This window comes from Haliotis cracherodii, unplaced genomic scaffold (assembly GCF_022045235.1).
Source record: "Haliotis cracherodii isolate W230 unplaced genomic scaffold, xgHalCrac1.p SCAF_9, whole genome shotgun sequence".
NCBI lineage: Eukaryota > Metazoa > Mollusca > Gastropoda > Lepetellida > Haliotidae > Haliotis > Haliotis cracherodii.
In genome coordinates this window covers 2,649,302-2,662,332 of record NW_027266343.1, presented here as the reverse complement: position 1 = coordinate 2,662,332, position 13,031 = coordinate 2,649,302, and the positions used below count along the sequence as shown (strand labels likewise).

Genomic DNA, 13,031 nt, shown 5'->3' with positions numbered 1-13,031 from the left:
AATGATAAAATAAAATATTTTTTCATGTATATGAGTTAGTGAAAAATGTCAGCATGTGGCAATGGCAGCGTGAAAGTAGTGTACACTTATATGTATTGTGAATACTCTTTGTGTATTTATTGGAAAAGGTCCACGTAAAATTCATGGGAATGTTTCCTTTGTCAAATGTCGATGTTTGTGAAATATCACACTCCCTTCCCCGTCATTATTCTCCCACTTTGTCAGCAGCCATACCTATACCACAATAATACACCAATAAGGATGGAGCCCTCCTTTATAAGAATATTGTTCCAGGTTACAAAATCATGTTAAATGCAATCTTTGAATAATTATTGTTATTTGTTAGTTGAATAATTTCAGCTGGAACACTATCCATTGGATTATAATGGTTACCATAGTTTCAAATATTGCATTTAAAACACAGCAATATTAGCATGCAAGATATGTTTGTAAACAGTAACTCAATATGCCATGTAAAGTCATATATATTTAAACAATGTGTGAAAAATAGCATTAGTATCCATTTCTATCCAAGACATGTTTGTACATAGCCACTCCTGTGTAAAACACAGTAGTTACTTGAAGTCTTCTATTGTTTATGATGTGATGTATGTAACAGCAATATTATACAACTAGAACCAGTATTTTTCATGTATTGAATAAATGAACATTTACAATTAATTTAGTTTGTTGTTGTTGTCAAATTCATGTCATGATCCATCTTCCTGAGGCAGGGGGCATGGGTGGCCCAGTCGTCTAAGGCGCCGTGATTCGCTGTGTGTGTGAGTTGCGTCTTTTGGGCACGCCAGAAACCTTTGATTGTGGGTTCGAATCCCGGTTTGCCCCAATTATGTTTCTAGGTTTGTCAGCACCATACCCGTGGGTTTCACTGAAGTGGTAAACGTCAGAGACATGCTTTACTTCAGGCTTTCCTCCCACATTAAGCTGACATGCTGCGATATGACTGGAAATTGTTAAAAGCGGCGTTAAATCAAACTCACTCACTTACCCCTTAGGCAAGGAGTGAACTGACTGTAAAAGTCCAGTTTCCAAACTAGGGTGGTATTATGGAGTTACAATTTGGCTGGATCAACGAGTCTATGCATTGTCCAATCAAAATCGCGCAACGAAATCACTATCGTGCAGATTTCGGTCGATTGCAGGATTTGCAGAGCATGTGCACCGCCAACTCATCAACAGATATTTTCCAAACCATATCATGTTTTTAATCAAGGCACTCGCGTGATTTTTTGCACTTCGCGATGTAAGAGCTGTTTTATCACAATATAGATCTTGATTATCGATCAGATCGTCTTGACTGGGCACTGCCATTTTGTTTGAAACAAATGCAAATGATGGAATCTGATTGGTCCATAGGAGAGGCATAGAAGGGACATACCGGTAACGCGTAAAAAACACTGGTGGTGCCCAGGAATTCCAGTGTAGTTTGGCAAGAGTGGAAACTGGACTTTTATAGTCAGTTAACTCCCTTGCCTCAGGAAGATGGACATGGTCTTGAGATGGGTTCTTTCCTGAGCTTGACACCCGGTGTACCAGGCTAAACATTCCCAGGGGAAGGTTTGGCCCAGGACAGTTCAAGGGGGGAAGTATGGCTAGGGTTGGGGAAGAGCTGGCCTAGCCTACTACTTCGCTGGGGAAGAGTAATTATAATAATCGGGTTTGCACAAATATTCCTGTGCAGGGTAGGGCTCATTTGACTTCCTTGGGTGATACATGTCCTAATTTCATAAGCTGAATAAAGAAATTACCATACTCACCATCACACCACACCAAATCTGGACAAATGTGGGATTAGAATCCATATCCAGTGGATCCTGACATTGTTAAGGGACACTACTCTGCAGAGCTAATTGCAGTGTCATCCACAGATCCTTTGTTTCAATCCAATGTTAAAGAACACACTTAAGCCATATTTTACAATTCACTTTGATTTTATTGAATGAATGTACATAAAATATTCATGAACCTGTATTCAGTTGGTATTCTATGGTTGCTATTCAAACATACTATTTTGGCATGGAAACACTGATAAATAAAAACTAATTACAATAATAGGTGAGAATCCAGTTCTCATCACAACAAATACCCCTGGGAGATCCAGAGGGGGTGGGGTGTTGGGGGGTGGTGGGAAATAGGGAGGTGGGCGTGCATGGGGTACATTCCCCTTTTTTCAGACACCATAGACACCTCAACTGTGCCCTCGGTTAAGTGACTTCATGATATGGTATTATGTGTGCACACCTGGCTCTGCCCCTGAATACAATATATCTAGAAGCAATTCATATTTCACAACTTTTGTTTGCCGTACTCTCTAGTTAGGGAGTGAGTTTCATTTTACGCCTCTTTGAGCAATATTCCAGCAATATCAAGGCGGGGAACACCAGAAATGGGCTTCACACATTGTACCCATCAAAAATCTCTAGATAATACAATACTTTACAAGAGAGACAAACAAATTTGTAGCTCAACGGTATTTTTTTTGGAATATCATATCAGATCAGATCAATAGAATAGTTCACAAGAAGATGCTGAAAAACATGGTCTTGGGTGTCTAATATACCATCTTTTAAATACCAAATACTTTAGAAGGAAATAGTTCCATAATTGTTTGTTTGTTTGTTGTATTCATAAATCTCTAGATTAATAAATCGTTTGAAATAGAGACTGGAGATTCTGTAGCTCACCTGCATTTTTCTGTATTATTACTTTAAATTTGATCTGCGGTGAGGCAAAATACGTTTTAACATCTGGTTCAAGATTATTGCACTTACAAAGCGACGTGCATGCATGTGTGTGTGGCTGCTTGTACTAGTCCGGACTAATGCCAAATTTATAGTGCTAGCCCATTGAGATGCCATGCCGCAGTTTAACATAAATACTGAGCTGACCAGTCCTTGTTTTAGTCCCTTACTGCCTAGTGCCAGACAGGGTAAAAACAAGTACCATCTTTTGAAGTCTTTTGGTATGATGCGGCCGGGGATCAAACCCCCAACCTTCCACTCTACCACTAGACAATGGAGGCGGTCATTAGATCCAAAAGAGTATGGTACAATACACCCCCATGAAGATCCGGGCCAAAATAGGTCTTCAGCAAACCATGCTCGCCAAAAATGGCGACTGTGCTTGTCATAAGAGGCGACTAACGGGATCGGGTGGTCAGGCTCGCTGACTTGGTTGACGCATGTCATCATATCCCAATTGCGTGGATCGATGATCATGATGTCAATCACTGCATGATTGTCTGGTCTAGACTCGATTATTTACAGATGGCCATCATTTACTGGAATATTTCTGAACACAGCGTTAAACAACAAACAACAACATTGATATTTATAAATAACAAATGAAGTGATGACTTGGTTTCAGCACAAGGACAAATTAGCACTCACTCAATCATATAAGAATCAGATCTTAGTCCTCGGTACAATGCCTGAACAGATTTCTGACACGACTGTGGGATCAATATACAAAATTTCAGCTTCATGAACACAATGGTGTCAAAAAAACACACTTAAACTAGATAAACATGTATGAAGGTCAAGGCAAATGCAGGGCAAATATGCTCATATTTAAATAGTACAAGTTCCAGTTAAGGTAAGCTAAGGACAGCCAAAGGGCCATGTAACTTAAATGGATCTCTAGGAGTAATGCTCTGCGACACTTTATTAAATATTGGTTTATGGATTCCAAAGAACAGTTACTTTTGTTTGATATTTTTAGGCATACTGGGGATTTTTTTCTTTTTCTGATCTATTAAAGATAGAGACAGCAGGCAAAATAAACAAACTTAAAGAACATGGTACTTTTTGATTGTGGTGTTTCATTCCTGTTGGTTAATTCCATAGGCAATAAAATAAAGTGTTGCCTCAGAACGGTTGGAGAATCATTTGGTAAGGTTTTGAGTTACTGTTTGTGGGTTTAAATAGTGGTTGGTGTTGATGTTGGTGTTGGTGTTGGTGTTGGATAGGGTTAGGTAAATATTATAAAAACACAGATCTGCCCAAAATTTGTCTCTCTACAAAATAGAAATGGTCTCATCAAATACTGGTAGCGAGATTTTATAATTGTTCACAACAAGTAAAGATTCAGTTTGTGAAGCACCATCTTTTCTGCACTTATGAATCCCTCCATGTGCACAGACTTGCTACAAAGCTGTTAGCAAGTACCCAGAACAGCTTTGGAAACTCCATGATTTAAAATCTCACCCAAGTGTCTTTAGAAATCAAACATATCAACCCAAGGCAACACAAGTTTAATACTCCGAGGCTTGCACAGGGGTTTTAAACTTTCATCAACAAGTATTGACATGAGGGTTAGATTCTATTTATCATCCAAATCATTCTTCCTTTTTCAGCTTGTAAACAGTACCTTGAAAGCAAAAATTAGAGCTGTAAACAAGCTTCAGTTGAAGAGTGATTTGATTGTGATATGTCATGGTAACTGATGATGTCACAATGGTCTGCAGACCATTGTGATGCAGACCATTGTGATGCTATTCACTGTAGTGATATATCCTAGCAGATGTTGCATGATCTCACCTAAGCTATATCTCCTGTGGAATATGATATAATTAAAGATGGAATCTGCTTTAATATAAATATTTATGTAATTTCAGTTGGGTTTACTGACAAATGTTTTAAGCAGAGCTCCAGATAAGCAGAGTATTTGCATAATTTGCACAACAACAAAAATATCTGGAGCCCTGTTTAAATGTAGAATTCTAAATTCCAACAAGATAACTTCCCAGCATAATGAATACTTAACACATGAAAGAAAAACACAAAAATGATCAAATATTCAAAAAAAGCATTTGGTTCTGTGTTGTATTACTACCCATACAGAATGTACACAATGGCTGGCTGCCATGGTAACTAGTTAACAGCTGGTGAACAAGGTCACTGGTGAAGTCTCTACATGATGCTGTGGATATCACAGAAAGGTGGAAAATCAAATACCGTATTCACCTAATTAAGCAGCCCCTCTCTAAAATTCTAGGTCAGTCAGTGAGTAATCTTCATAAATTCCCCAAGTTGTCTCCCAGACCCTAGAGAATTAATTAAAAAAGAAATCCAACTCAACATGCTCAAGTCTACAATGATTTGGCAAGTCCTGATTGCCTTGGTTCTCGGTTAAAATTAAGAATTGTTCTGAGCTCCATTTGTAATAGACTTTTTATTTTGTAGATATAAATGTTGAAATGAGAGAACTTTATTTCTGGGACTAGTGTTAGTCCAAAGCAGCCTGTACTAAGCCACAAAATTTACCCGACAATCCATATTTTCTTTTGTATATGAAAGATCTTTTCACACAAAAAACACACGTAGAAGGGGTATATAAGTGCCTGGAAATTATAGACAAAGGTTTAGTTTCACATTTGAACTTAGTCTGTTCTCTTTGTCTCAATCTCTGACAGTAAATACAACAAGTGTATGGTATGGTTTCAATAAGTATCCCCCTTCGTCAATTTTCTAAGTGTGTGGGGCAGTTATTACGGCAAATACTGTTATATAATACCCCATCCCTTAGTTCTCCCATTGCATAGCTCTTTCCTGTCTACACCTAGTGCCTGTCAAAGTCAATTAGACAGCAGGTCCATTTTTACCAGATTGGAGATTTTTCCACAATCTCATTAAAATCAGATCTTAGTTTTCGCTACCGCTAACCAAAGATATGAGGACATCCCATTACGGGTCACGTCAGCACGACCTTTCATCCAACCAATCAGAGCGTCACTTACCAGATCCTTAAAGTCACAATCAGAATGCGTTTTCTAATCATGCAACCTCGAAATATTTAACAGAGGGTATTCCAAATGACAGTTACGGGTTTTATGATCATATCCACACAATCTAGGCCATCTTTAAGTCATTCCAGAATGTTGTTTTGGTCGGTTTTAAATTTTTTAATCGAGAATACGTCAAAATATGTTTTGAAGCGTAGTCGCCAGTTTGACACTAGTGCCGTAAAGCTCGAGATAGCTGCCTTCTGATTGGCTAATGTTGATTTCTTGTCAGTCATTTCATTGGTCAGTCAATGTTTGTGAAAGGTCGTTCTGACGTGACCTGTAATGGGATGTCCTCAGATCTTTGTTTAGCGGTAGCGAGAACTAAGATCTGATTTTAATGAGATTGATTTTTCCAGGGAATAGAATATGCGAGAATATATTATATATTGTATTTGTGGTGCATACTTAATTCCTCTTATACCCCCGCCTTATGTTACTGCCTCTGTGTGAGGAGCCTCTGCTAGGACAACAGAAGGTCGCAGTCTCGATCCATGGCTGGGTCAAGATGTTAAAAGATGGTACTTGTTGTTACCCTGCCTGGTGCTAAGCATTAATAGGATATAAGTTGTTGAACATGGATACGTCTCAGACAGTAAACTGAATCCTTATTTTATCCATTCAATGCTGGCCGCCTGACAGGGCAGCAAGTACTATCTTTAACGTGTTGTGCTATGACGCGGCCAGGATCAAACCACAGATCTTTCGCTCTCCGGGCAGTCGCTAGACCACAGAAGCCGTCAGGACCACAATGACTGAAACATATTCCACAGAAAAGCCTTTTGGACAATCCTTGCACCATAATTATTTCCTTTATATTTTCAAACTTTGAATCCTTTGAGAAGACTAAGGGGGATAACTCTCCACAGTCAAAGTGAGTATCAAAGACTGGGACAGGGCCCACTTGCACAAGGCGATCTTAGCGCTATGACTATTGTAAGCCTATGTTGAAGTATGGGAGTTATGATCATCTTAGCGCTAAGATCGCTTTGTGCAAGTGGGCCCAGAACTCTTTATTTGAAATGTATTATGCATAGAATCAGCTACAACTAATTGATTTAGCAAAATATGAACACCAAATTGAGCATTGTATTTATAAGATTCATTGTGTGGTCTGTGGAAATGAGATACTGGTTTTGGCTTAGTTTGATAACAAACACAAGCAAAATGTTATTATGGTATTCAGCAGGATTCTTTCCCCAGTTGAACATGTTAATTCGTCTGTATATTTGTTTGGATAATGCCTCACACATCAACATGATAAACAATTCACTTATATGATGTTGGCATATAAATAATCAAGTCTGGACCAATCAATCCAGTGATTGATATTATGAGCTACAATCAACCAAGTCACTCAGACTGACCACCAGATCCATTCAAAATTAAAATTTGTCTTACGACAGCACCGGTAGCTGGGGACCAGTTCTAAACTGGAATCTCCTCGGGGTTGATTTAAGTATTGATGGCACTGCTGATTAAATGGCTTGATGAATCACATTATTTTTTTGTTCGCAGACAGACCAGCTGTCGAGACCAGTTTCCGCCACATTCCTGCCATTCGAGACCACGTCATCTGTTCTGTCACAAACCACACATCCGATGTCGGTTTTCTGCAGAAGGAGAGGTAAAATGGAGATTCCATATCCAAAGTTTCTTGGGGTCTTCTGTAAAAGTACTGCTTGTATATGTTGACAAAGCACCTGGACGGACTCTGTGGTTTGGCAAAAACCTTGAGAGAAAAAGAGTCATTTATTTTGCGTTCTATATACTGCCTTCCATCATTGCTGGCTTTCAGAGAAATGTCGCCCCACTTCATGTTGAAATGATCCAGCGGACGTCTTAAAGCAAAATACTTGGAGTTGAGGAACCACATGGAATTTACAATGGCCTCTGGACAATGAACTCCAAACTGCTTTGATCGAAACAACTGTTCAATATCTGAATCATCAACAGGAACATGCTTCTGACTTTTCACATACTTCCCCATCTCTTCCAGCTTCGATTTGATGAAGTCTCTAGATGACTTAAACTCTTCATCTTTTGATATGGAATAGGGGTACCCACCATCCCTTAAATACATGTCTAAATGGATCTGCACATTCTTCAAAGATCGGGATGAAAACTCACCTCCCTTTTTCTTCCTAGCTCCTTGAAAGAAATCCAAGAGCACTCCATCAAGTTGGTCATGTGATAATGAAAACAGATTTATGTCTCGGTCATACTTTTCCTGGCAGAATCTTTGGAACTGTTTAACAGCAGATTTAATAACCTGGGCAGATCCAGGACTTATCGTACCATGCTTTCTACCTGCAGGGTCATCGGTCTGGGACCTAGGTGATGTGGCATCTTGAAATTCATATGATGGCTGAATATCCTCAAGAACATCCTCAAACAGATCCAGGTCAATGATCTCATCATCATCTATTGTGCTGGATGAGGAACTGAACACCTCCAGCTTCACCCTCTGCTTGTCATCCCGGGGAGACTCTTGAGGGAAGTTGAGGAGGTCCTCTGTGTCGGGCATCATCAGGTTGGCTGTGAGATCCGGCTCCTGGGGCATGTAACTGTGGCCCTCCATGGGACTTCCGAAATAAGACTGTTGTGTCTCTGAACAGAAACCTGACTCGGCCATGGAGTCATCTGGGTAATATTCTTGGTTGCTGGCCAAAGTTGATGTCCTTTGAACATTCAGCTGACCACTGTCACTGTAACTTCTACCATCGGTGGCACTTGGAGACATTGTTTGACTAACAGATGTCCTATTAACCCTTGCATAATTTGAGGATGTCGCTGGTCTTTCGTCAAAGTTCTGTCTCTGTGAGGACATTGCAGAAAAATCAGACTGACATGATGGGACTTCGTTTTTGATTGACCAGGACTGGGGTTCATCATTGTCACAGATCTCAATCACTACATTCGGCCTCCTCATCTTCTCACGCGGCCGAGCATCTCCATCAGATGCCTCAACCCATGACTGCCGCCTTTTCTCATTATTATGGCTGTTTTCCGTCCCTCGGTGGAGCTGAGCCTGACCTGCTGGTGCTGGTGCTGCTTGATGTCCAGTCTGGGCAGGATGTCGAGTCTGGAAGGCCATTGTTTCAGGTGCAGCCTGGTTCAACTCAGGAGTGTCTTGCACTAGTCTTGCTGACTGTAGTGCCTTTGTGCAGTAGCTCTCACTGACCACATTACCACTGCTCTGTAGCAGTTCACTGAGGACGTATCTCTCCTTCTTCATGTTGTCAATCTCCACCCATACATAGCCACTGACCTCCACAAACTGACTGAAGTGGATGTAGTTGCGACACACGTCTTGAATACTCTCCACAAAGGAGGCAAAGAACTGTTCTGAGAACTTCTTTTCCATGGTTCCTTTTGTACGGAGCTGAAAGAGGAAAAAACAGAACATTGTCAGTGAAGTTGAATTAAATACAAGTGAGTGTTACGTCACTTTGAACAGGGTGATGGGGGCGTAAATCCTAACAAGTTCAAAGTCATGCAAGTTACTGATACTGACCACTTGGTGAAACTCATGAGGACAGGTTTGGTGCTGACAATGCAATGATCATATTCATGGCAATTCTTGTTCAAACAGAGGATCCATACAATACTAAGGGAGACAAATCAGAACAGCAAATTGATCTGCACGGTTTGACTCGATGCAGAAATGTATGGCCAGTATGCACAAATGTATAGAATGGAGGTATACAAAAACAAACAATAATATTCTTTTGTACTAAATTCTAAACAAGAAGTATAGAGGTCCTATAAATATAATAATTATTACATCATACAGTACAGTACACTATTCCATTTTGTTACTTTACAGGACCTTCATATTTCCTGGAAGAGCCCTTGATATTATGTATTGGGGGTCCCCTAGACCACCCAGTTGTGTATGTCCAAGTAAAATTATAGCACTGCCTAAGGAACTTGTTGGTCAAAACATGCTCCAATAGTCCTTACAATCGGGTGATAAGAGATATCATGATTTGGTAGTTTTCTTTGTGTTTAACAGCACACTCAGCTTTGTTCCAGCTATATGATACCTGCCTGTAAATAATCAAGTCTGGACCAGACAATCCATTGATTGATATAATGAGCAACAATCCACTCTGTAGGGGTATCATACCACACTATCAACCAGTGAGTGAGTGAGTGAGTGAGTGAGTGAGTGAGTGAGTTTAATGCCGCTTTGAACAGCATTCCAGTTACATCACTGTGTGTCTGTTTAATTTTGGAGGAAACCCGAAGTGATGCAGGCGTTATCAGTTCGCTGAAACCCACAAGCAGGGGTTTTGTGCCGACAAACCTAGAAACATAATCAGGGCAAACTGGGATTTAACAGACAATAGTAGGTTTCTAGCGTGCCCATGGGACATAACTCACAGTGAATTGTTGCGCCTTAGACGACTGGGCCATCCAGGCCTGGTATGAAGGATGCTAACTGATTAAGAAGAAGCAGATATAAGACCCTGCCATGAGCCATCAATGCAAGAGTGACCCTTCCTCAGTTCCTTGTCGTGGATGTACCCTATTTTCATCTACTAATGCATTCATGCTCCCCTAAATACAGTTGTGTAGACAGGGCATGTGTAATATTATTGAACTTATATAGCGACGAGCATGTACATGTGTGTGTTTGTGTGGCTGCTTGTACTAGTCCGGACTGATGCCGATTTATAGTGCTAGCTCACTGAGATACCATGCCGCAGTTTAACAGGAATACCTCAAGAATTATATAATTATTGTCAGAGTGTCAATAAAGGCAGGAACTCCAAGAAACTCTGCAAGAGTTTACTAACTTCTTTCACAAACACTTTCCCCTCTGGACCATGCCTCCTACCACTTTCAGTTGACTACATCTAGTGTGACTCACAAACCAAGACTGACCTTGCCTCTGTGAGGCCGTGCTTATATAGCACTTGACTAAATATTTAATAATTGCGATAGCATCAGTATATTTTATATTATCAGTCTAATATCCTGAATACCTTTCAGGTTCGAAGTTTATCACCATTTAATTCCCACGCATTATTTAAATTCATTATACAGATCAATATCTGTCATATGTCGTACGACTGCAAGGTGCCCCTCCGGTCACTTCCCTACAGCCAGTGTCCTGATACTTTAATTAAACTGAACAGTATCAGTTGTTAGCCCTCGCCAGGTCAGCTGACACTTGTTTACAGCATGGCCACAAAGTTACCCATTTTTCACTTCAAAATTTTCTTTTCTTATGTTTCAGTGGAAACAATTTACCACCCAAACTAATGAATACTTCTGCATGAAACCATTCTCTTTCAAGTCTTTTTTCTAGCGCTTTAACTCTGACAACAAATTTAACTTCCATATGATTTTAATAAGTGTGCCCCTGTCAGTTTCTAAGTGCAAGGAGCACTTATTACAACAAATAAGGTATATGATATTGTAACAAATTTGTTTTTAAAATAACAAAAGTCACCAGTTCAAATGCGCAATGCATATACAAAGTTTCGTTGAAAATTGTTGAATGGTTTTCAAGTTATGGCACGGAAATGACCCCTATCCTCATTTGAGATTAAGTTGAAATAGTTTCCAAGGAAACATTAGAAAATAAAATTGAGAAAAAATTCAAAATAGCAAAAGGCACAAGTTAATCTGATGAGCAATGCATATGCCAAGTTTCATTGAAATGTGTTGAACGATGCAAACAGCAACGAGAACAAACCAAAAACAATATGTCTCCCCTCTCTTTGGGAGAAAGCGAGAGACATAAGAAATGGAACCAGAAAAAGCCAGCAGTTAGGCAACTGTATATCTTGAAAAATCCTTCTAGCTGATGTCTTGATGTAGAAGTCTTTGTTTACAGGTTCACCATGTTCAGAGAGAAAATAACTAGACACTATCTTAAAACATTAAATTTTATTTACTTATTGTGAATCATCAAAATATATTACATTAATGTAATCTATTGTAAAACTACACAAAATGTACAATGGATTCTTGTAGTAGAAAAACTTGACAAAATAGATACAGGTACATTTGTAGATGATTCCTGGCAATTTGATCATTTCATCATCAAATATTAGTCAGCAACATTTCAGGGATAACACAGCAGCCTGTGAATAATCTCGTCTCAGCTTGTCAAACTAGTGGTCGATACAATGAACAACGAGGTCCGTTGGTTTCCGTTTACTGGTAATTTCCAGTAATGTACTTGTAAAATGGGCCTTGTACCCATAAACTTTGACCTATCTCTCCATTGGACCAGCAGGAAATATGACATGATTACTTAAAATTGAAATCTTGACCAAGTCTCTATCTATTTAAGAAAAAAATGACAAGTGGGAGTTGTTTATCGCACAATATAGGGAGAATATACCATGAGGGGTGCAGCCCCGAGTGGTTTATTCTCTCGGCATTGTTTTATTGTACAGTAAACAACAACCATGAGTTGTTTATTTCTTGTATGAGATATCAACCTTTTGTACGAAGCTATACAAACTTTTACCGGTATTTAAATAATGATGACAATCCGTAATCGGCAATGTTGGACAACTCCATTTTATGATGCTTTTGTTGAATGATAACACACATTCAGTCATGTAAAACATTGTGATAACTTTACGTCATTACCATGATAATATCATTATGACAAGCATGGGGTACAGTGGGCCCAATTGGACTTGTAAACCTCAAAATGCTAACAGCAATGTAATTATGCGCTCATAAAACACGTTAAACATGTTAAATGTGATGAAAATGTTTGAATCACATGAGTTGGCAGGGCTTGATTTACCTATATTAAAACATGCACCAGTGCAACCCATTATTGAATAAATATATGTGGAACCTAATATTTATGTTTATCACATAATGGGTAGGTTTCTCGGCAGGATAAAGCCAACGGATAAAAATTATATCCATTGGGGTCATATAAAAGTAGTTGGATTTTGCCGAAATATGTTTGAATTGTTACCTAGTTTTGTTTTGTCGCTGTGTATACATCTGACTACACTTCTTAACGTTATAACAGGACAGACAGAGTGTCAACAACGTCCGACCGTGGCCGTGATGTCTCATAGACTAGGGTTAGAGTAGCTTCCCTTTGACAAAGGGCAGTTACTCTAGCTGACAGACCGATGGATTCCCGCGAAAGGCAATTAAAAACAACTGTTGTTTTGCGTATATGTTGCTTCGCCACTGTATAAGAAACAGATTTCAGTTGGAACTATATTGGCTACAG

General features: G+C 39.4%; 1 protein-coding gene across 1 annotated transcript; it reads right to left on the bottom strand.

Moving 5' to 3' along the window:
- Positions 1–7,084: 7,084 nt before the first annotated feature.
- LOC139453013 (transcriptional regulator QRICH1-like) lies at positions 7,085–9,170 on the bottom strand. Its single transcript, XM_071234639.1, has one exon. It carries the CDS (start codon positions 9,168–9,170, stop codon positions 7,299–7,301), a length of 1,872 nt encoding a protein of 623 aa, XP_071090740.1. The 3' UTR covers positions 7,085–7,298.
- Between the last annotated feature and the right edge of the window lie 3,861 nt (positions 9,171–13,031).